Source organism: Salvelinus sp. IW2-2015, linkage group LG36, assembly GCF_002910315.2.
Source record: "Salvelinus sp. IW2-2015 linkage group LG36, ASM291031v2, whole genome shotgun sequence".
NCBI classification, from domain to species: domain Eukaryota; kingdom Metazoa; phylum Chordata; class Actinopteri; order Salmoniformes; family Salmonidae; genus Salvelinus; species Salvelinus sp. IW2-2015.
In genome coordinates, this window is record NC_036875.1 from 26,001,649 (window position 1) to 26,026,832 (window position 25,184).

Consider the following 25,184-nt stretch of genomic DNA (forward strand, 5'->3'; position numbering starts at 1 on the left):
TGTTGGCTGGGCTCCCTGCCTGTGCCATTAAACCCCTACAACTCATCCAGAACGCCGCAGCCCGTCTGGTGTTCAACTTTCCCAAGTTTCTTCACGTCACCCCGCTCCTCCGCTCTCTCCACTGGCTTCCAGTTGAAGTCGCATCCGCTACAAGACCATGGTGCTTGCCTACGGAGCTGTGAGGGGAACGGCCCCTCCGTACCTTCAGGCTCTGATCAGGCCCTACACCCAAACAAGGGCCACTGCGTTCATCCACCTCTGGCCTGCTCGCCTCCCTACCTCTGAGGAAGTACAGTTCCCGCTCAGCCCAGTCAAAACTGTTGCTGTCTGGCACCCCAATGGTGGAACAAACTCCCTCACGACGCCAGGTCAGCGGAGTCAATCACCACCTTCCGGAGACACCTGAAACCCACCTCTTTAAGGAATACCTAGGATAGGATAAAGTAATCCTTCTAACCCCCACACTTAAAAGAGTTAGATGCACTATTGTAAAGTGGTTGTTCCACTGGATATCATAAGGTGAATGCACCAATTTGTAAGTCGCTCTGGATAAGAGCGTCTGCTAAATGACTTAAATGTAATGTAAATGTAATATGAAGAGCACGCTCGCAGAAGCACAGGGCAAAGTTATATTTCTAAGAAAATGTACTTCCTTCCCGAGATTGTGCGCTGCTGAGATGGTGCATTTAAGAGATAATGCCAGAGAAGGATAAAGTGCTTGGAGGATAAAGTGCATTCGGAAAGTATTCAGACCCCTTGGCATTTTCCACATTTTGTGACGTTTCAGCCTTAAACTAAAATGTATTACATTATTTGTTTTCCTCATCAATCTATACACAGTACCCAATAATGACAAAGTGAAAACAGGTTTTTCGACATTTTTGCAAATGTATTAAAATAAAAAAACAGAACTCACTTATTTACATAAGTATTCAGACCCATTGTTATGAGACTCGAAATGGAGCTCAGCTGCATCCTGTTTCCATTGATCATCCTTGAGATGTTTCTACAACTTGATTGGAGTCAACCTGTGGTCAATTCAATTGATTGGACATAATTTGGAAGGCACACACCTGTCTATATAATGTCCCACAGTTGACAGTGGATGTCAGAGCAAAAAAACAAGCCATGAGGTTGAAGGAATTGTCCGTAGAGCGCCGAGACAGGATTGTGTCAAGGCACAGATCTGGGGAAGGGTACCAAAACATTTCTGCAGCATTGAACACAGTGGCTTCCATCATTCTTAAATTGAAGAAGTTTGGAACCACCACAAATCTTCCTAGAGCTGGCCGCCCGGCCAAACTAAGCAATCAGGGAAGAAGGGCCTTGATCAGGGAGGTGACCAAGAACCCGATGGCCACTCTGACAGAGCTCTAGAGTTCCTCTGTGGAGATGGGAGAACCTTGGTTGTCCCAGAAGGACAACCATCTCTGCAGAACTCCACCAATCAGGCTTTATGGTAAAGTGGCCAGACGGAAGCCACTCCTCAGTAAAAGGCACATGACAGCCTGCTTGGAGTTTCCCAAAGGGCACCTGAAGACTCTCAGACTCTCAGACCATGAGAAACAAGATTCACTGGTCTGATGAAACCAAGATAGAACTCTTTGGCCTGAATGCCAAATGTCACATCTGGAGGAAACCTGGCACCATCTCTATGGTGAAGCATGGTGGTGGCAGAATCATGCTGTGGGGGTGTTTTTCAGCGGCAGGGACTGGAAGATTAGTCAGGATCAAGGGAAAGATGAACGGAGCAAAGTACAGAGAAATCCGTTATGAAAACCTGCTCCAGAGCTCTCAGGACCTCAGACTGGGACGAAGGCTCACCTTCCAACAGAACAACGACTATAAGCACATAGCCAAGACAATGCAGGAGTGGCTTCGGGACAAGTCTCTGAATGTCCATGAGTGACCCAGCCAAAGCCCGGACTTGAACTCGATCGAACATCTCTGGAGAGACCTGATAATAGCAGTGCAGCGACGCTCCCCAACCTGACAGAGCTTGAGAGGATCTGTAGAGAAGAATGGGAGAAACTCCCCAAATACAGGTGTGCCAAGCTTGTAGCGTCACACCCAAGAAGACTCATGGCTGTAATCACTGCCAAAGGTGCTTCAACAAAGTACTGAGTAAAGGGTCTGAATACTTACGTAAATGTGATTTTTCCGTTTTTATTTTTTAATAAACGTGCAACTTTTCTACAAACCTGTTTTCATTTGTCATTATGGCGTATTGTGTGTAGATTGATGAGGAAAAAAACATTTAATTACATTAAGAATAAGGCTATAACATAACAAAATGTGGAAAAAGTCAAGGGGTCTGAAAACTTTCCGAATGCACTGTATATTGGCACGGGTGTTAGTTCGTCTCGGGCTGGTTAAACCGTGCCAATATATCCTCCAAACACGGGCTTCAAGGGCATTATCACTTTTATACAACGGGTTACCAACATATTCAAATAATGATTGACATTTTGGGTATAGGGGAGGGTCACGTTTTTTTCAAGCGTTCACAGAGGGTTGGGTAAAAAATGATTTTACTGAAGGGAAGGCCATCCATTTTTATTTCAGAGAACATTGCTGCAGGGACTTGCTTCCATTCAGCCACAAGAGCATTAGTGAGGTCGGCAACTGATGTTGTGCGATTAGGCCTGGCTCGCAGTCAACGTTCCAATTCATCACAAAGGTGCTTGATGGAGTTGAGGTCAGGGCTCTGTGCAGGCCAGTCAAGTTGTTCCACACCGTTCTCGACAAACCATTTCTGTATGCACCTCGCTTTGTGCATGGGGGCATTGTCATGCTGAAACAGTAAAGGGCCTTGCTCAAACTGTTGCCACAAAGTTGGAAGCACAGAATCGTTTAGAAGATTAAGATTTCCCTTCACTGTAACTAAGGGGCCTAGCCCAAACTACTAAAAACAGCCCAAGACCGTTATTTCTCCTCCACCATTATTCCTCCACCACCATTATTCCTCCTCCACCATTATTCCTCCTCCACTATGCATTCGGGCAGGTAGCGTTCTGGCATCCGCCAAACCGAGATTAATTCGGCGGTGTGGCAGATGGTGAGGCGTGATTCATCACTCAAGAGAACGCGTTTCCACTGCTCCAGAGTCCAATGGTATCAAGCTTTACACCACTCCAGTCGACACTTGGCGTTGCGCATTGGTGATCTTAGGCTTGTGTGCGGCTGCTCAATTATGGAAACCCATTTCATGAAGCTCCTGACGAACAGTTATTGTGCTGACATTGCTTCCAGAGGCAGTTTGAAACTTGGTAGTGAGTGTTGCAACCGAGGACAGACGATTTTTACGGGCTACGCGCTTCAGCACTCGGCGGTCCTGTTCTGTGAGCTTGTGTGGCCTACCACTTTGTTGTTGCTCCTAGACGTTTCCATTTCACAATAACAGCACTTACAGTACAGTTGACTGGGGCAGCTCTAGCAGGGCAGAGATTTTACGAACTGACTTGTTGTAAAGGTGGCATCCTATGACGGTGCCATGTTGACAGTTACTGAGCTCTTCAGTGAGGCCATTCTACTGCCAATGTTTGTCTATAGAGATTGCATGGCTGTGTGCTCGATTTTATACACCTGTCAGCAACGGGTGTGGCTGAAATAGCCGAATCCACATACTTTTGTATACACAGTATAGTGTATATGTTGGGGACTGGAAGGAGATGACTCCCGCATGACTGACACTGGTTTCTGTCCTGCTGTGTGAGTGTGTGTGTCAGGGTTGGGCTCAATTAGAATTTAAGGCAGTCAATTCAGGAAGTAACCTAAAATTACAATTTAATAATGGAAAAAAGGGGATTTATTTTCAATGACTTCTCAATAAACTGTAAAGCTCAAGCTATTTATTTCATAAGTTTTTACATTTCCGAATTTTACATTCAAATCAATTCCTGAATTGACTGCCTTCAATTAAAATTGAGCCCAACCCTGGTGTGTGTGTGTTGGGGGGAGGGGGGGGGGGGGGTCAGGCTGCCCACCTGTCACTCTGCTGAGTGTTGTGGGCTATGTGGAGTAGAGGTGTCAGAGTCGCCCCCAGGAGGGCAGAAAAGTCTTCCTCTCAGAACTCAGACTTCAGCTCTGACACCTAACGATCGAATAAGGCAGCATCTACATTATCACTCTGCAGTTTAAGGATGTTCTTCAGTAAGGGAGAGAATGTAAAACAACAAACAGTATTCATAACTTAGATCCATAACTAAATACATGGAAGGTGGAAATGAGAACCGACTTCACACTTGTCAGTGTGTGAAGTCACTTGTCTCTCACGTCTCTTAACTGTAAAGTCTGTAGTTTTCTATGTTTGCACTCAAGAGTCTACAGATGCATAGCAACTATTTTCTTCACACTCAACGGTGCCATAATGTGTTCATAAAAAATACATTTACATGTCAGAAAATGTACCTACTGTACCTACTGATTAATACACATGTGAGAATGCTATTCATTGACTACAGCTCAGCGTTCAACACCATAGTACCATCAAAGCTCATCACTAAGCTAAGGATCCTGGGATTAAACACCTCCCTCTGCAACTGGATCCTGGACTTCCTGACGGGCCGCCCCCAGGTGGTGAGGGTAGGTAGCAACACATCTGCCACGCTGATCCTCAACACTGGAGCCCCCCAGGGGTGCGTGATCAGTCCCCTCCTGAACTCCCTGTTCACCCACGACTGCATGGCCAGTCACGACTCCAACCCTCTGTATTTTCTGCTGGCTTGCCCCACCACCACAGAAAGCACTGAGCAAGGCTGAAACACCTTCATTTTGGAGCTGCTTTACTCAAAACAAAGCAAAGATTTGTAAGCGGCTTTAACTCAATATATTTGTTTACATTATTTGCAAATGTTGTGACATGTATTAATGCCAAAATAAAACGCAAAACAGGCAAGCCACCAATTTTACATGGGGATTTTTTTATGTTATTTTTTTCTAAAAATGTGGAGCTCAAAACAGGTATGGACCTACCCCACCTGCCCTAAATGACGGGTTGCCACTGACATGGCCATCCCTTCAAATTAGTGGAGTCGGCTAGTTCAGCCACACCTGTTGCTGACAGGTGTATAAAATCGAGCACACAGCCAGGCAATCTATAACGTTTCAGGTAAGACCCAAGTGCAGACTGTGTGAAGTAACAATGTTTATTGTAACAGGGGCAGGCAAACAACTGGTCAAGGCAGGCAGGGGTTGATAATCCAGAGTAGAAGCAAAGGTACAGGATGGCAGGCAGGCTCAGGCAGAGTTGTCAGGTACAGGGTCAGGACAGACAAGGGTCAAAAACCAGGAGGATAAGAAAAAGAGAGGCTGGGAAAAGACAGGAGCTGACAGAACGAATGCTGGTTGGCATGAAAAACAAGACAAACTGGCAACATACAAACAGAACACAGGTATAAATACACATGGAATAATGGGGAAGATGGGCAACACCTGGAGGGGGGTGGAGACAATCACAAAGACAGGTGAAACAGATCAGGGTGTGACACAATCTCTATAGACAAACATTGTCAGTAGAATGGCATAACTGAAGAGCTCAGTGACTTTCAATGTTGAACCCTCATAGGATGCCATCTTTCTAACAAGTCAGTTCGTCAAATTTCTGTCCTGCTAGAGCTGCCCCGATCAAGGGCTCTAGGGGCTGTTATTGTGAAGTGGAAATGTCTAGGAGCAACAATGGCTCAGCCTCGATGTGATAGGCCACACAAGCTCACAGAATGGGATCGCCGAGTACTGAACCGCGTAACGCGTAAAAATAAATGTCTGTCCTCGAGTTCCAAACTGCCTCTGGAAGCAACGTCAGCACAATAACTGTTCATTGGGAGCTTCATGAAATGGGTTTCCATGGCCGAGCAGCCGCACACAAGCCGCACACAAGCCAAGATCACCATGCGCAGTGCCAAGGGTTGGCTGGAAGCTCGCCACCATTGGACTCTGGAGCAATGAATCTCTGGAGTGATGAATCACACTTCACCATCTGGCAGTCCAACAGATTCATCTGGGTTTAGCGGATGCCTGGAGAACGCTACCTGCCCTAATGCATAGTGTCAACTGTAAACTTTAATGGAGGAATAATGGTCTGGTGCTGTTTTTCATGGTTCGGGCTAGGCCCCTTAGTTCCAATGAAGGGACATCTTAATGCAACAACATACAATGACATTCTAGAGGATTCTATGCTTTCAACTTTGTGGCAATAGTTTGGGGAAGGCCCTTTCCTGTTTTAGCATGACAATGCCCCCATGCACAAAGTGAGGACCATACAGAAATAGTTTATCGAGATCGATGTGGAAGAACTTGACTGGCCTGCACAGAGCCCTGACCTCAACCCCATCGAACACCTTTGGGATGAATTGGAACACTGACTGCGAGCCAGGCCTAATCACCCAACATCAGTGCCTGACCTTACTAATGCTCTTGTGGCTGAATGGAAGTCCCTGCAGCAATGTTCCAACATCTAGTGGAATGCCTTCGCAGAAGAGTGGAGGCTGTGAAAGCCGCAAAGGGGGACTAACTCCATTTTAATGCTCATGATTTTGGAATGAGATATTCGACGACCAGGTCATGTAGTGTATTTAACTACAAAATATTGATTATTTTGATAATATTTTTACGTTTAAGTGATAATACATTCAGTATAAACAGAAAAAGAAAAGAAAAAAAGAAGTGGGTCTCCATCCCTAATCTCCCTTCCCCCAACCACACCCAGCCATCATCCCCCCCCCCCCTTTATTAATTTGTATGTGTTGGGCTCAGTGGTGTAAAGTACTTAAGTAAAAATACTTGAAAAAAATTATAATAATAAGTAATAATACAACAACAACAAAAATATTTTAGTCAATGCCACTCAGACATTGCTCATCCTAATATTTATATATTTCTAAATTCCATTAATTAACTTTTAGATGTGCGTATTGTTGTGAATTGTTAGATACTACTGCACGGTTGGAGCTAAGAACACAAGCGTTTCCGTACACCCGCAATAACATCTGCTAAATATGTGTAAAAGTAGTACTTTCAAATCAAATCAAATTTTAAGTCGTTTCTTGGGGTATCCGTACTTTACTTTATTATTTATATTTTTGACAACTTTTACCTTTACTTCAATACATTCCTAATGAAAATTATGTACTTTTTACTCCATACATTTTCTCTGACACATTTTGAATGCTTAGCAGGACAGGAAAATTCAGGTCTAATTGACATGCTTATTAAGAGAAAATCCCTGGTCATCACAATTGCCTCTGAAGTGGCAGACTCACTAAACACATGCTTCGTCTGAAAATGATGTCTGAGCATTGGAGCATGCCCCTTGCTACTGTATCTACCCTCCCGGGTGGCGCAGTGGTCTAGGGCACTGCATCGCAGTGCTAGCTGCGCCACCAGAGTCTCTGGGTTCACGCCCAGGCTGGGCTGGGTTCGCGCCCAGGCTCTGTCGCAACCGGGAGATCCGTGGGGCGACGCACAATTGGCATAGCGTCGTCCGGGTTAGGGAGGGTTTGGCCGGTAGGGAGGGTTTGGCCGGTAGGGATATCCTTGTCTCAGTATGTAAAAAATGTAATAAAAATGTATGCACTCTACTGTAAGTTGCTCTGGATAAGAGCGTCTGCTCTTGGCCGGTAGGGATATCCTTGTCTCAGTATGTAAAAATGTAATAAAATGTATGCACTCTACTGTAAGTCGCTCTGGATAAGAGCGTCTGCTAAATGACTAAAATGTAATGTAAATGTATCTGTTAATAAAAAATTAAAATGGAGCTGTCTGGTTTGCTTAATATATTCATTTGAAATTACTTGGTCACTCCCTGATCTGTTTCACCTGTCTTGTGCTTGTCTCCACCCCCCACCAGGTGTCTCCTATTATCCCCATTGTCCCCTGTGTATTTATACCAGTGTTTTCGTTTTGTCTGTTATCAGTTCGTCTTGTCCAATCAAGTCTTACCAGTGTGTTTTCACGGTTTTGAGTCGGTCTAGTTGCTGTTTTCTAGTCTTTCCCGTTCTGACCATTCTGCCTGCCCTGACCCTGAGCCTGAGCCTGCCTACCATTCTGTACCTCATTGACTCTGGATTACTGATTTATGCCTGCCCTCGACCTGCCCTGGCCTGTCCCCTTAAATAATAAATATTATGAAAACTGTACTATCCGCCTCCTGTGTCTGCATCTGGGTCATATCCTATGTTGTGATAGACTTATACTTTATTTTTAAATTTATTTTTTAACCCCTCCACCCCCCCTCCCCTTCTTCGGAGGACAAATACGTATCTTCGTTTTTTTAACAGCTTTTTTGCAACATATACATACATTTTACCTATACGTTTTACATACACATTTTACATATACATTTTACATACATGGTACTTTTATATATGACAACAATACATTACCAAACAAACTCTTTAATCCCATCCCTCAGCCACTCTCAGCCCATCCCACCTATCACCATAGACCGCCCTTGTTTGGTTTCCATGTGCCATATATTTATCAATTGTGCTGTGATGTTTTACAAAATGTTTAAATCTTTCTAATCGTATATTATCCACAGATTGTGAGCTAAAGATGAAAAACGTTCCTACTAGAATTATATTATTTATTGATTGGCTGTGGCTTTCCAGATCGCCCAACTCTGCTATTTGTAAGGGTAATTTTAAGTGCATGTTGTGATTTTTAACCATTCCTGAACCTGTGACGAGAAACAAGCTCCATAGGGGCAATACCAGAATAAGTGAACTATTGATTCAGTCTCTTCGCAACAAAATCTACAGAGCTGAAATTGTTGTATGCCCCATATATATGGGGCATATGTTGGTGGCAAGAATTTTATATAATTTACATTGAAAAACTCTAAGTGTTGAGTCAAGTGTAGTTTTTTGTACCAGTTCATAAACCATGTGCCATGGAATTGGTACATCGAAAATCTCCTCCCATTTATTTTGCAACCTGTATGGTGCATCTGTCAACATTTTTATCCTCAGATGAAACTGGTATATTTTTGTAATTATGTCAGTTCCTTTCAGCCAATTTGTATCTTTAATATATGGCAGGCAAACAAGTTCCCTACCTTCTCCCTTTTCCACTTGCCTCCTCCATTTTTTGTGGTAGTGCTGCAATCAGTTGGTTGTAAATTTGGATTGAGCAGATATTCCCATATATTTTCGATAACTGCATATGTGACATAGCTCCTCCATTTCTGTTCATAATATCATTAATAAATATAACACAATTCTTTTTAAATCCATAAAGATTTTTTTTATTAATCAATATATTTGAGTTTAACCATAGCATTTGCTGTAGTATTTGTTCTATCTTTTCTGGAGGATAAAACTGAAATTGTAACCAGCTTTGTTTGGCTTGTTTAAGAAAGGGCGATACTTTAAACAAAATTTCATTTTCAATTAGTCGGAAATGAGAAGTGGTAGTCTGTATGGAGGCAAAAAAGCAATTTTTGAACAAAGGATGAGCTTTTCTTAATAATCTACTGGAGAACCATTTTGGGTTTAAGTATAACTTATGTATGAGTGAAGCTTTTAGTGAGAGGTTTAAAGCTTTAATATTTAATAGTTTTAGCCACCCAAACTCATATTCATTACATAGATAGGCACGTTTAATTTTGTCTGCATTAGCATTCCAAATAAAATTTAATATTTTTTGCTCATATGATTTAAAAAACCAATCATCTGGAGTGGGCAATGGCATTAGTAAGTAAGTAAACTGTGATAGGACCAAAGAGTTAATCAATGTAATATTTCCATAAATAGACAAGTATTTACCTCTCCATGGTTACAAAATCTTATCTATTTTTGCTAACTTTCTATCAAAATTAATTGTGGTAAGTTCATTTCTATTTTTTGAGATGTGAATACCAAGTATGTCTACTTCACTATCTGCCCATTTTATTGGTAAACTACAAGGTAGTGTAAACACTATATTTTTTAACGATCCAATACTTAATATGGTACACTTGTCATAATTAGGTTTAATCCAGAGAGGCTAGAAAAGTGATCAAGATCTTCAATAAGATTGCAGACTTAAGAAAAAACTAGAGTCATCCCTATACATTGACACTTTTGTTTTTATCCGCTGGATTTCTAACCTCTTGATGGTCTTGTTGGGATCTATTTTTAATAGCTAGCATTTCAATGGCCATAATAAATAGATATGGAGATAATGAACAGCCTTGTTTTACTCCTCTTAAAAGCTCAATACATTCTGAGAAGTAACCATTGTTTACTATTTTATATCTGGGGTTGCTGTACATAACTTTAACCCATTGTCACGCCCTGACCATAGAGAGCTTTTATTCTCTATGTTGGTTACGTCGGGGTGTGATTTAGGGTGGGTCATCTAGGCGTTTTTTTTCTCCAACGTTTGCATGTTATGGTTCCCAATCAGACGCAGCTGTTTATCGTTGTCTCTGATTGGGGATCATATTTAGGCAGCCATTCCCCTTTGTGGGATCTTGTGTTTGTGTAGCTGCCTGTGAGCAGCCCAGAACGTCACGTTTCGTTTGTGCTTGTTTGTTTTGTTTGGTGAGTTCCGATTTATTAAAATATGTGGAACTCTACGCACGCTGCGCCCTGGTCCATTCCTTGTAACGATCGTGACACCCATTGTATAAATCTTCTTATGTATAGGGGGCAGCATTTTCACGTATGGATGAAAAGCGTGCCCAGAGTAAACGGCTTGCTACTCAGTCCCAGTTGCTAATATATGCATAGTATTAGTATTTGGATAGAACACAGTCTGAAGTTTCCAAAACTGTTTGAATGATGTCTGTGAGTATAACAGAACTCATATGGCAGGCGAAAACCTGAGAAATATCCAACCAGGAAGTGGGAAATCTGAGGTTTGTAGTTTTTCAAAGCTTGGCCTATCGAATAAACAGTGTCTATGGGGTCATTTTGCACTTCCTAAGGCTTCCACTAGATGTCAACCGTCTTTAGAAACTTGTTTGAGGCTTCTACTGTAAAGGAGGGGCTCATAAGGGCTCTTTGAGTCAGTGGTCTGGCAGAGTGCCACAAACTCTGACGCTCGTTCATGTGAGAAATAGCTCTCATTCCATGGCTTTTCTACAGACAAAGGAATTCTCCGGTTGGGACATTATTGAACATTTATGATAAAAACATCCTAAAGATTGATTATATACATCGTTTGATATGTTTCTACGACCAGTAATATAACTTTTTAGAATTTTCGTCCGACATTTCCAATGGACTTGCCCGCGCCTCGTGAGTTTCGATTTTTTTGCTAAACGCCCTAACAAAAGGAGGAATTTGGACATAAATGATGGACTTTATGGAACAAATCAAACATTTATTGTGGAACTGGGATTCCTGGGAGTGCATTCTGACGAAGATCATCAAAGGTAAGTGAATATTTATAATGCTATTTCTGACTTATGTTGACTCCAACATGACGGATATCTTCTTGGGTTGTGAATGTCTCTGGGCGTCGTACTCAGATTATTGCATGGTTTGCTTTTTCCGTAAAGTTTTTTTGAAATCTGACACAGCGGTTGCATTAAGGAGAAGTATATTTTTAAATCTGTGAACAACACTTGTATCTTTTAATAATGTTTATTATGAGTATTTCTGTGATTTGATGTGGCTCTGTGCAAATCCACGGGATGTTTTGGAGGCAAAGCCAAATGTAAACTGAGGTTTTTGGATATAAATATGAACTTGATCGAACAAAATATACATGTATTGTGTAACATGTTGTTCCGGGAGTGTCATCTGATGAAGAATATCAAAGGTTAGTGATTAATTTGATCAATATTTCTGCTTTTTGTGACTCCTCTCTTTGGTTGGGAAATCACTGTATGCTTTCTGTGACTAGTTGCTGACCTAACATAATGATATGTTCTGCTTCGCCTAAAAGCTTTTTTGAAATCGGACACTGTGGTTGGATTAACGAGAATTGTATCTTTAAAATGGTGCCTAATACATGTATGTTTGAGAAAATTAATTTTGAGATTTCTGTTGATTGAATTTGGCGCCCTGCAATTTCATTGGCTGTTGGCGAGAGATTCACTAAAATTAAAGTATTCCAGGCATTTATATATAAATTATAATCGTACTTTATCAAACGCCTTTTCAAAATCTGCTATGAAGACCAGACCTGGTATCTTCAATGTTTCATAATGTTCAATTGTTTCAAGTAATTGTCGTATATTATCTCCAATATATCGTCCATGTAAAAACCCTGTCTGATCAGGATGAACAATATCTGGTATAACCTTTTTTATTCTATGTGCTATGCATTTCGCCAGGATTTTTGCATCACATCATTGACGTTTTAGAGGCCTCCAGTTTTTTAAAATGGACTGGATCTTTATACTTACCACCTGGGTCCTGTTTTAGTATTAATGAAATCAGACCTTCTTGTTGAGTACCTGAAAGTCTACCATTTGTATACGAGTAATTAAAACATGCTAATAATGGATCTTTGAGTACATCAAAATGGGTCTGATATACCTTTACTGGTATACCATCAAGCCCTGGTGTTTTTCCAGACTGAAAAGATTTTATTGCCACAAAAAGTTCCTCTTCTGTAAGTTGGCCTTCACACCGGTCTTTCTGTAAATTTGTTAATTTTACATTATTATTATTATTAGGAAAGAAATCCTTACAGTTAACATAGGGCGGCAGGTAGCCTAGTGGTTAGAGCATTGGGCCAGTAACTGAAAGGTTGCTAGATCGAATCCTTGAGCTGACAAGGTAAAATTCAGTCTTTCTGCCCCTGAACAATGCAGTTAACCCACTGTTCCTAGGCTGTCATTGTAAATAAGTTAAAATAAATAGTTAAAATAAAAAATAAAAACATATTTCAGTGGAAATAGAGGAGACTGAAAAGAAACCATATATCATGGATCCCTCTGGAACTGTCATTACGCACACCTGGTCCCTATTCCCGTTGATTAGTAATTGTATAAGTGTGCCCTTTGTTTACCATTGTCCTGTACGTTGGTCGTGTGAGTACCTGTGCTGTGTTCATTTGGCTTTCATGCCACGTGTATTGCGCAGAAGATTACGTGTCTCGTCCCGTGTGGTATCATTGTGCGCTTGTGTTATTTATTATCTTTTGTTTGGGTTTCAACCTTGTGTTTTGTATATGTGTTTGTTTGGTCTTCGTCCCTGTGCATTTACACGCCATGCTGTAATTTGGGAAATAAAACCCCCTATTACGCATTCCTGCACCTGTCTCCCGACCCTTTATACCAACGTGACAACATATAGTTAAAATATTTTGTTTCCCTTTTCAACATATAATTTGTTGAATCATGGATAACTCCATCATTTGGTACAAGTTTCTGTAAATTATTTTTGGTAGAATTTCTGTGTTGAATAGATGAGTCCCCATTTTCCATCTTATTACATTTATTTTGTTTTTCCTCTAACCAATTTTGTGTCTCTATAGTACAGTTTCCATTACCATCTACCTGCGCTGTTACTTCCTCTATTTCCTTTATTAGTCTCATCTCTTTTGACCTAAACTGCTTTAGTTTTAATGATGAGTATTATATTGTATGGCCTCTAAAAGTACACTTGAAAGTGTCCAATGCAATAAGGGGATCTGCTGTACCTATGTTGTACAAAAAAAAGTCAATTATGAATTATTTTATCTTAGTTAAGAATAATTTGTCATCCAATAGGCTTTGATTCAATTTCCAATATCCCCGTCCACGTGGAAATTCTGTAAGAGTAACATGGAGGCCAGTTAGATGGTGGTCCGATCGCATTCGGTCTGCTATTAATACTTTTTTTTACCTTTGATGCCAGCAAGAATGAGACCAGGGAGTAATCAAGACGGATAGCTTGATAAAGCCTCCTCCATGTATACCTCTCTAGGTCAGGGGTTTTTAACCTCCATATATCCACTAGTTCTAATGTATCCATGATCTTTGTAAGCTCCTTAAGTGCTTGAGGGTGATAGATTGTAGAATGATTTCCTTTACGATCCTTTGAGGTACTTAAAACCGTATTATAATCTTCCACAATAACAATAGATTATTTTGTTGCTTGTGAGCTCAATAGATTATTATATATATTTTCGAAAAAGTGTACATCATCATTATTTGGCCCATATAGATTAATTAGCCAGATCTGTTTTTGGTCAAATAGCATATTTAAAATAATCCATTTTCCTAGACTTATACTTTTACTTTTGATACTAAAGTATATTTAAAACCAAATACTTTTAGACTTTTACTCAAGTAGTATTTTAATGGGTGACTTTCACTTTCACATTTTCTATTAAGGTATTTTTACTTTTACTCAAGTATAACAATTGGGTTCTTTTTCCACCACTTGTTGGGCTTGATCAGATATTATTCTCTCCAGAGTAGTACCTTGACTAGCAGGCTCCCTCTCCTTTCTAAATGTCACAGACTTCTTTAAAAGACCTCACAGGCAGCAGTCTCTTTCTTACATACAGCTGGTGTCTGTAGGACCCTGAGCGATGGGGCCATGAATGTCACAGCAGAATGTCCACGGCTTGGTGTGTGTGTGTTGAACATGAACTCTGCTGCTACCCCTAAAGGCAGTACTGAGAGGGGGGATGTGCCAGGGTGGTGGACGATGATAGGGGGGAGCACCTGTTGAGTGACATCTCTGTGAATGACACAACCAAGCCTGAACATATCAAAGTTGTTGCCTCATAGTTCAATAGAAAGTTACATTTTCCAGTGGACTAACAGGGAACCATTCCTAGCAATGCATATTCAAATTAAGGTTCAATAAAATAAAACAGAATAGAATAGTATGTACTTACTCAAGTGATGACCCCACAGTTCAAACCTACACTAACCTACATCTAAGGACTTGCTTTGAAACAAGTGTATTTTCTCTTTCTGTGTGTTACCCCTGTGACTAGGTCCTCATGACTTGGACTGGGTATCTATTGTGAGACCTGAGCATGCAACATTATCCCACATGTCTCTGAGTCAGCCTCTCAAATCAAATCAAATCAAAACAAATTGTATTTGTCAAATACACATGGTTAGCAGATGTTAATGCGAGTGTTGCGAAATGCTTGTGCTTCTAGTTCCGACAATACAGTAATAACCAACGAGTAATCTAACCTAACAATTCCACAACAACTACCTTATACACACAAGTGTAAAGGGATAAAGAATATGTACATAAAGATATATGAATGAGTGATGGTACAGAACGGAATAGGCAAGATGCAGTAGATGGTATCGAGTACAGTATATACATATGAGATGAGTAATGTAGGGTATGTAAACATAAAAGTGGCATAGTTTAAAGTGGCTAGTGATACATGTATTACATAAAGATGGCAAGATGCAGTAGATGGTATAGAGTACAGTATATACATATGAGATGAGTAATGTAGGGTATGTAAATATTATATTAAGTTGCATTGTTTAAAGTGGCTAGTGATACATTTTTTACATCAATTTCCATTATTAAAGTGGCTGGAGTTGAGTTAGTATGTTGGCAGCAGCCACTCAATGTTAGTGGTGGCTGTTAAACAGTCTGATGGCCTTGAGATAGAAGCTGTTTTTCAGTCTCTCGGTCCCTGCTTTGATGCACCTGTACTGAACTCGCCTTCTGGATGATAGCGGGGTGAACAGGCAGTGGCTCGGGTGGTTGTTGTCCTTGATGATCTTTATGSCCTTCCTGTGACATCGGGTGGTGTAGGTGTCCTGGAGGGCAGGTAGTTTGCCCCCGGTGATGCGTTGTGCAGACCTCACTACCCTCTGGAGAGCCTTACGGTTGTGGGCGGAGCAGTTGCCGTACCAGGCGGTGATACAGCCCGACAGGATGCTCTCGATTGTGCATCTGTAAAAGTTTGTGAGTGCTTTTGGTGACAAGCCAAATTTCTTCAGCCTCCTGAGGTTGAAGAGGCGCTGCTGCGCCTACTTCACAACGCTGTCTGTGTGGGTGGACCAATTCAGTTTGTCCGTGATGTGTATGCCGAGGAACTTAAAACTTACTACCCTCTCCACTACTGTGGAGAGCCACAACAGAACCCTGGAACTGGGTCAGAATCACAATACAGGCTCCAGGGCTGACAATGGACCAAGCGATAATGTGACACACCTATAGTCAGAGTCATACACTCTGTGGGTCAAACTGGACAAAACAACAGTCATACAACACTGACTGTCTTTAATAAGAACTCTACAATGACGAATCAGGAAACAGACCAATATCAGACCAATAGCGTCTGTAATTTGGCCATGACTCTGTTATAGCCAGACAGAACAACAGAGACGTATTATATTACCACAGCAGACAACCAACCCTGGGTCTCAAACCAGAGAGATTAAACTGGTCTTTAAGCTAGAGCAGGGATGGGCAACTGGCGGCCCAAGGCCCTTGGATCAATTTCCCTGCAAAGGTTTTGGAACTCAGTTCGGGCCTCAACTTACTGCTGCGAGGGGGGAAGCAACTGTGGCTCCTCAGGATGAGTTCTGTTCTGTTTTTTGTGGCCCCCACCCCTATCAAAGTTGCCCATCCCTGAACTAGAGGCATGTGCATGTCCAATGCTCTCTCGTATTTCTATATCTTTCTTTCTCTCTCTCTTTTTTCTCTCTCACTCTCTCTTTTAAAACTCTCCTTTTCCATGTCTGTCTTTTTTTGTCTGTCCCGCCTAGATGTTTCCAGTATGATGTAGTGCTGATGTGAGGAGAGGCAGATGTGATTCAGGTGGATTTTATTTACATTTCTGTCAATCGATCTTCCTCAGTTATCTCCAATGTTAACTACTACAGACAAATCCATGCTGGGAGACTGGAGCAGAATAGAATAATGCAAAACCTTGCCTGAAGAGGATTGGAGTACAACTCTGACAAGAGCTGACACAAAGAGAACTCCAAACAATGAAATGCTGATGCAGTAGAACAATTACAGGAACAAAAAACATACAGGCATGAAGAGACGGCATTTACTGACCCAGAACAAAACAAATATGTACCAGGACAAACATCAGCTCAAAGCAATGGAAAGACAACATTTTTCTTCAAACTTTACAAACGATATACCTGATACCTGAACATGGTTTAGGGTGAAATAAGAATGATCTGAAACCAGATTAGACTGGGATGAACTACAGCTTTCGTTTATTTTTCAAGGTAGAGAAGAACATCCAGTGCATAAATACATTTATAATTGTATTGTATCCAATATAAATAACCCCTCATCTCACATTGACCTTGAAAACTCTTCTATCATGATGGAATAAAAATAGGCTTCATGTTTGACGTAACTGAGCTTCTCAACCGCCAAGCTCATGAATTTATGATCGTTGTTTCCATTTCATATTTACATGGCAGAGGGATTTCTCTTGATCTTATCCTCCAATGGGAGGGGGAGGAACCGGGTTAAAGGGTACAATTGCAAATCCCCTTTTCTCTGGGAAGGTTGTAAAGCTATCGAGAGCCGAACAGAGAAGATTGTTTGAGGAGGCTTGTTTTTAAATGTATTTTCCTTTGTCTTGTTTTATGCGGCAGCTCACAGACTGGTCTGTGTTCTTCGCCATGTCCCCATGTCTTATAGTCTCAATACTCAACATTAACTGAGCTTATTCACTCACTTTCTCCTYTTGTGACCCTGCACACATTTATAATGGCAATATATTGGTGTATTGAATTGGTGTTATTGGTGTGTTTTAAAGTCAGTTGCTTGAACATGAAACTGGAACATGGAAATACATGAATTTCTCTTCAGCTAAAGGGGACAAACACCGTTCACTTGTAGGCTGAATAATATGGAACAGAGATGTTGGCTGGTAGCAGGTTCCATGTTGACCCTGGGTAGTGGCAGTTCAGAGTGACATGACAAACATGTCTGCCTCTGGTGATGATACACAGTGTAACATGCCAGGTTGATGTGTTAGAAAGGATTACATACAAGCACATCCAGTGTATTTAGCAGGACACTGGGTATACAAAATATTTGTTCAGAAAAAGGTTAATTGAAACGAAGCTTCATCAGTCTCACACTGGTCATGCTTTGAGACGTTCATGTAAAGTATATTTAATTACATAAGAATTGTCTATGGAAAAACACTATGGAGTGCCTTTGAGTGAACTGTAATGGGCCCTGTGTTAGTGGCTGATTGTGCTGTGCATCATCAGGGAGATGTTTGGGGAGAACCTGTGGTTGTGGCTCTCTGGCCAGGGTTACAGCTGAGCACACAGATTGAGAACAGCAGAGCCCCATGGTCCTGGCTGTATGCAAGCCTGCCCTGTATTTATTAATGAGAATCTTAGATGCTCCACAAACGATTTAATTAAAATAGAAACGTTGTTCTTAAGATCCATTAATTACACAGATCACCAGTGTGCTGGGAGTTTCTTCCTTTTTATATATTATTATGAAATGGGTTGTGCCTTTTAGAACTGGGATGATAAACCTAAAAAGATCCAAACCGTCTACTTGTCATGGAATGCTACAACATTCAAAGTAGTAGTAGTAGTTTGAAGGGCAATATAAAAAAATAACAGTTATAATCTTATCGTTCTATTTATCATTATCGTAAAATTCAGTCAATTTCGCGTGATATGGATTTCTGTCCATATTGCCCAGCTCTAGTGCCTCTAACAACCTTATGAACTTTATTAGCAAATGCTACAACTGAAGATTTGACCAGTACATCAAGCACACAGTCCACGTCTGCTTCGACCAATCACCCCTCAGGGCAGCTTCAAGAGAGCAGTGTGATAGGTGGAGACAGTTTGACTGGGCTATGCCCACAGCAGTGTGTGGAGATGTCACAGGCAGTGGCGTGGTGTTAGTGTGACACAGAGCTGGCAACTTGTTCTCTCGTGACCTGGAGGTCTGTTGAATTCAAGGAGGTTGCCAAGTGGCTTAGTGTAGTGGTGTAGGGCAGCCCCTGCCTGGAGACCTGTGCTGCACTGTGACACGTTGTGTGCTATAAATGGCAGACTGACACTAGAGTGGCGTAAGAGACTGTTTACATGTAGGAATTGGCCACTCATATTTTTACTGCAGAAAATGAGTCATGATACAGACGTGAATCATTGCAAAGTCTAGAGAGAGCAATGGTGATTTCTGTTTACACTGTGTGTGTCTATGTTAATGTGACTTGTATTAGCGCCCCTAAGTGAATGCCAAGGCTCTGGGCTAACACTCTTGTGGCATGAAGACGGCCCGGTTCAGTGCTGTGTTGCGTGGTTATCTTTCCCCAGCGCTACGAGCTCATTGGAACAAAACAGTTTGAGTGTCTCCCAATCTAACAGGAAGTCTGTTGTGTAGGGGGTTAATTTGGTCTGTTGTGAAAGATTGTAGACATGACAAGAAGAAAGAGAGAGAAAGATCTACTCCCACTATCAGACAGCTTAAAAAGTTTCAGTGCTCTCTTTGTATCACATATGTAGTACACAGTGGTGACATATTCATAGGAGTAAAAGGTCAAATGTTGGTAGAGTTAAAACAACCTAATAGCGACAATCACCATTGGAGCAGATAGCGACATAATCAGAACTCTATCGTTCAGCACCACAGGACAATGGACAGCGACCACTGCAAATAAAGCTCATGTATCCATAGCACGTGAGACCTGGAGAGATATTACAAGATATTAAATAGGATTTGACAAGTATATCACGGTATCTAATGTCAGGATGCATGTTGGTGTTGGCCAATAACTGTAGGCCTCAGTCAGTGTATACAGTAGTACTGTATGTAGCTAGATACCAATTCAATATGAACCACTTGGTAAACAGTCTCGTTATAGAGCCCAAGTGTAGCTGCCTCTCAGACTGCAGGCATAGTGAACTATATTTAGGACCTCACTGGCGGTGAGTAACACACATCCACATGAGCAATGACAGACACACACATACACACAGAGAGAGAGAGAGAGAGAGAGAGAGAGAGAGAGAGAGAGAGGAGAGAGAGAGAAGAGAGAGAGAGAGAGGAGAGAGAGAGAGAGAGAGAGAGAGAGAGAGAGAGAGAGAGAGAGAGAGAGAGAGAGAGAGAGAGAGAGAGAGAGAGATCCACAAATAACACATGCAGTAATGAAACAGTAATTGGACCTCCATACTTCCTTTGAACAGTCCCCCTTCATCCTCCTGTTCATGCACAATGACTTCTACAGTATCTGATGATTTATGTTCCCTGTCTTAGGAGTCTCTCCTCTCTTCTACAGTAGAGGTGAGGTAAAAAGACACTGGTGCTGCTGCTTCCACGTCCCATTAGCCTTGCCTTATAACCCCAATAGAGAGAAAAGCAGGTTGTACCAAACTGTCTATGATATAAACTGGGACCTTTTGAAAATGCATGTAGATTCAAACCAGGCCATCAAAGGCACTACTGATGAAAAGCCTGATGGGCCTGGTAATGTTAGAATGTGCCAAGTAACCGACAAGCACACCCTGACAATACTCTAATGACTGTGTATTACATCACACTGATAAAACTAGTGAAGAGCTCAGAGTTTGTGCAGAGAAACTTTCTCAAAATCCAGGAGAAGGATGAAGGATGCTAATCACAAAGTGTAATGACTTCATTACCTCCCCCAGGGAGCGTCACTTGGGGGGAGGGTGTGACACGGCAGGTTCCCTGCCGCTTCCTGTTCCTTCCTGTGTTTGTGAGAAACTCATCAGCGAGGATGAGGGGGAATAAACACTGGCGCCTTGTTAGCCGCTAGCTTAGCCTGCTGAGACAGGGGTGTGAGAAGTTAAACCCCGGATCTAGGAGATAAGGATTAGCTGAGCCCAACAACAGAAGGGAAGCCGGAGCTCTGCACCAGATTACAGTGGAGAGTGCCAGCCAGCAGCAGGGGGGTGCCACTTTGCAGCCCTCAGGTATGAGCTTCAGGCTACAGATGGCATGCAGGCCCACTTGTATTTAGTGGTATACTTTGTGTCTGCAAGTGTAATGGAGGTGGTTCTTTTACACTGTTGCAATGCTCTTGTGATGAGTACTGTAACATAGACCGACACCTAAAGACTTCACTTAGCCCCCCAAGCTAATTTTTGGGCTTTAGCTCAGCGGGTTATCACAATGACAGTGTAATAACACCTGCAAGAGACCAGGGTTCGGACCCAGAATATTAGTCTCAAAGTAACCCCAAAGTTGATGTCTTTGACTTTTGACCAGTCTGCCCAGAGAGTACTCCTATCTCAGACCTAGCTCAGCTTTTTTTCACCAAAACCCCTGTTGTGGATAAACTAAGACTCAACATTACATGCAAAAATCAGCACAGGGCACTGAATTGTTTCAGCCTTGGCTTCATGGTAAAGATTAGGCTACATTGCTGGTGAAGATGCCATTGTGGATTCCAGACATCCTATATGGCTCTTGATGTGGATTATTTTCTCCAATGATCTTTGATTGTTCTTTGGAATGTGTATCTTCCTCACGTTGAATGTAGGGGACCATTTCGGGAATTTTTTACAGAATAATGTAATTTCACAGGACACATTTATAACAAAAACGTGCACTTAGATTTGTTCTCTCAAATAAGCCGAAATATAGGTGAGACAACTCGCTGTCAACATTTCCATAATGGGGTTTAAGTGTTAGTGATGCTCTCTGATCCAATATTCTCCTCGTAGGTGCAGGGGATTTATAATTCATACATAAAGATGGCATGATTATTGTCGCAGTATTAATCCAAATTGCAACAGGCTTTGCCCTCACTTGTTACGTCAGCGACGCTCTAGTCCCCTTGGTTGTTGCAGACGGACAGAAATCGCTCGAAGCTTTCTCTGTTCAGCTCGGAGATCCAGCGCGTGTCCAGCCATGCCAAAACGAATACTTCCCCTGTCAATTTTGTGAATCTTAGTGATACTGGCACACCGCCCCAAGGTGAACTACGCTTAAGGTTACAACACATTTGTTGTTTAAAAAAAATTCTAACCCTGGAATAAAGTGATTCCTTTTTGGTGCACTCACTTTTTCTGCAGAGAATTTTAGCGCACTAGCAACCTTTCACCATTGCTTCCCAAAGGAAAGCTGACTTTTTAGCGCTTGTTTCTCGGACTCTCCAGAGGAAGCGTGTCGTTGCTCCTGTGGTTGGCATCGTCATGGTGTTAGCTCTTATCATAGCGATACCGCTGCTGGTCCAAGCGTCCAAGACAGACGCGCACTACGAGATGATGGGCACCTGTCGGATGATATGTGATCCATACAACCCCAAACCCAGCGCCAATGCTCTGGAAGTCATGCAGGACCTGAGCGTCATACCACCCCCGGCGTTCTCGCATGGGACTAAAGGCGAGCCGGGTCGGCCGGGGAAACCCGGACCGAGAGGTCCGCCCGGCGAACCGGGTCCACCAGGTCCAAGAGGACCGCCGGGGGATAGGGGGGACTCGGGGAAACCGGGCTATCCCGGGCATACCACTGGAGAGACGGCGGAGGGGACTGTGAGCAGTGGCAGGACCGAAAATGCCGAGGGCCTAGAGTCCGCAATTGGCGGCACAAAAATCGCTTTTTACGTGGGTCTTAAAAACCCCCACGAGGGATACGAGGTGCTAAGGTTCGACGACGTGGTAACAAATCTAGGGAACCATTACGACCCGTCTACCGGCAAATTCACGTGCCAAGTGTCCGGGATATACTACTTTACATACCATGTATTAATGCGCGGAGGCGACGGGACAAGCATGTGGGCAGATTTGTGCAGGAACGGACAGGTAGGCTATACCTTATATTACGCAATGATATTTTAAAAGTTATTATGCTACTGTACACTTCTGAAGTTGAGGGAGAGCGGCCACATTCAGTGTGCATTGCCACAGATCAGTATTGGATGTATTAAGCGCTTATCTCTCCTAAACGGCATCTGCTCTATGCGCTTAATCTCACACTGTGAGCTCAGTGAATTAATTAATATGCTTGGGCCACTTTATTTGTCAGCAAAGACAAACTAATCGTTAGGTGGGTTTAAGAAGGGCTTTGTTGTTTACTGTAGCGGTCAGCCCTAAACTGGTCAACTACCTGGAGCGGTTAGAGCTGTGTCAGTGTCTACACATTGCCAACATAAACAAACAAGACATCCTTTATTCGTTTGGTAGGTTCAAAGTGGTGAATCTATAATGTTTTAGCATTGGGTCAGGGTGGGGACGAGTTGTTCGATAGCCTATTAAGTAATGATGCAAAGTCCTTCACTACTTTAATCATTTGTCCTATCCGCAGGTCCGCGCCAGTGCGATAGCCCAGGACGCAGACCAGAACTATGACTATGCCAGCAACAGTGTAGTGCTTCACCTAGACTCCGGGGACGAGATCTACATCAAGCTGGACGGAGGAAAGGCGCATGGGGGAAACAACAACAAGTACAGCACTTTTTCCGGTTTCATTTTGTATCCGGACTAAACCGCTTCCCAGACATGCAGGGATGTGAACTCTACTATCATTATTAGACTCTATCATACCTAGAGCAAGTTGCCCATTGTCCGGGCGCCACTGTAAGCGGCTGTGTGTCATCTGTTTGTATTTGGGGGGTTTGGGGCGCCAAGACATGCCAACCGCCCATATACAGACGACATTTCCGTGTGATGTGATATTTTTTGCTTGAACGTCTGTCTGTGTTTCCACTCAAGATATAGCCTTCTAAGATATTTATGTATAAAAAAATAAGCAACAAAAATCTAAATAAGGAGTAAGATGTCATATTTATTGGTCCACCAAGGACCGAATGTTACAACATGTTTTGTCTTAGTAGCTTATTCCATTACAGTAAGTATTTCAATAAATTATGTTTTCTATTATGTCCGTTTATTTGTGACATTTTTTGGCATGTTTAAGATCACATTCATTCTTCAAATAGATTGTGGATTAGATATATAATTTTAACCATACATTAACCCTTCAAATAGATTTATCCTAGAATTGATGGCCTAATAGGCCTACATGTTTTTAAAGGACCTCAGAATGCCATTGTGCTGCATTTGTCTGACTGTGTGGTGCAGAGCGCTGTTCTTTGTTTGTTACTGTGCTCCACCTCACATTAGAACTAATAGGCTGTTCCAGCCAGTGGAATCTGTATTCTTGTCTCACTCCTCCTTCATTCTCCATTTAGGGGTGTCACTGCCGGTGTCACTGCCGGTGTTTGTGGCGGGGACGGTTGGAGATGGATGTCCCATTGCGGCCTGCAGCGGCCTGCATTACCTCGACATTGATCTATCCACGCCCCGGCAATATTGGCTGGACGTTGGTGTAAGCACCTCATGTTCTACGAAGATGTCCCATTAAATAAGTCAACAGCTTAGAAATTAAACTCCATTATGATACCCGTCCATGCTAAACAGATATCACAAAAGACCTGATGCTCAAGGGACGCCACCTGCATGTTAAGCCTATATTAAGATATTTATAGCATGCCTCCTCACACCCACTGGGTAAACATTTGTCATTGAATCAAGCATCTTGTTTTATTCTGTGCTTACACTTGGCATTTAATGTCGTTGTTGTTTGCGCAAACACTTTTTAATATGTTTATGTGTGCTCTTCATGCGTCTTAGTAGAAGGCTGATTAGACATTGTTAAGGATTAAGATCCACTGGCTAATGTTAACGTTGTGTACATTTTTTAAAACCTTTTTTTAAACTAGGCAAGTCAGTTAAGAACAAATTCTTATTTACAATGACGGCCTACACCGGTCAAATCCAGACGACGCTGGGCCAATTGTGCGCCGCCCTATGGGATTCCCAATCACGGCCGGTTGTGATACATCCTGGATTCGAACCAGGGTGTCTGTAGTGACGCCTCTAGCACTGAGATGCAGTGCCTTAGACCGCTTGGGAGCCCATTTTTTTCGTTTAAATAATATATAAGCTGCTAAAAATCATTTTATAGGCCTACTGATTTCCGAAGTCAAGCTGGTGCATTTGTTTATTCAAGTTGCTGCGTTAGAGGGCTTCAGCACTTAGGACAGCAACCACCACAGCGCCAGTCTGTTCAGCACCATGGACAGCGTGGGTTAGGCAAAGGCAAATATATTTTCCTCTTTACCACTAGGGGGCGCAATGTGGCCTTGTCTCTGAACTGTGAGATAATTGCAGAAGAAAACTAGAGTAATATATTCCAGGAAAAGCTTAAACAAAAAACAACAACGCAATTTTGGTTTTCTTGTTTCGATGTTGGAGAACAGTTGGATAAAGAGAAGTTGGGGGAGTTAATATAGGAACTGAGAGTGTTAAATTGCAGAGTAGTCCAATTGTCACAGATTCAGTGTGTTCTTTCACA

General features: G+C 42.2%; 1 protein-coding gene across 1 annotated transcript; it reads left to right on the forward strand.

The window, feature by feature from the left end:
* Positions 1-21,943: 21,943 nt before the first annotated feature.
* LOC111959844 (complement C1q-like protein 2) lies at positions 21,944-23,594 on the forward strand. Its single transcript, XM_023981654.2, has 2 exons — positions 21,944-22,630; positions 23,133-23,594. The coding sequence occupies exons 1-2, from the start codon at positions 22,022-22,024 to the stop codon at positions 23,310-23,312; spliced, it is 789 nt and encodes a 262-aa protein (XP_023837422.1). The 5' UTR covers positions 21,944-22,021; the 3' UTR covers positions 23,313-23,594.
* The last annotated feature ends 1,590 nt before the right edge of the window (positions 23,595-25,184 follow it).

What these genes read in the sequence shown, in the direction of transcription:
- LOC111959844 (XM_023981654.2), top strand. Translation starts at nt 22,022, where the DNA reads ATGGTGTTAGCTCTTATCATAGCGATACCGCTGCTGGTCCAAGCGTCC. An exon ending in ATTTGTGCAGGAACGGACAG is followed by an intron (nt 22,631 to 23,132) that starts GTAGGCTATACC and finishes TCCTATCCGCAG; the next exon opens with GTCCGCGCCAGTGCGATAGC.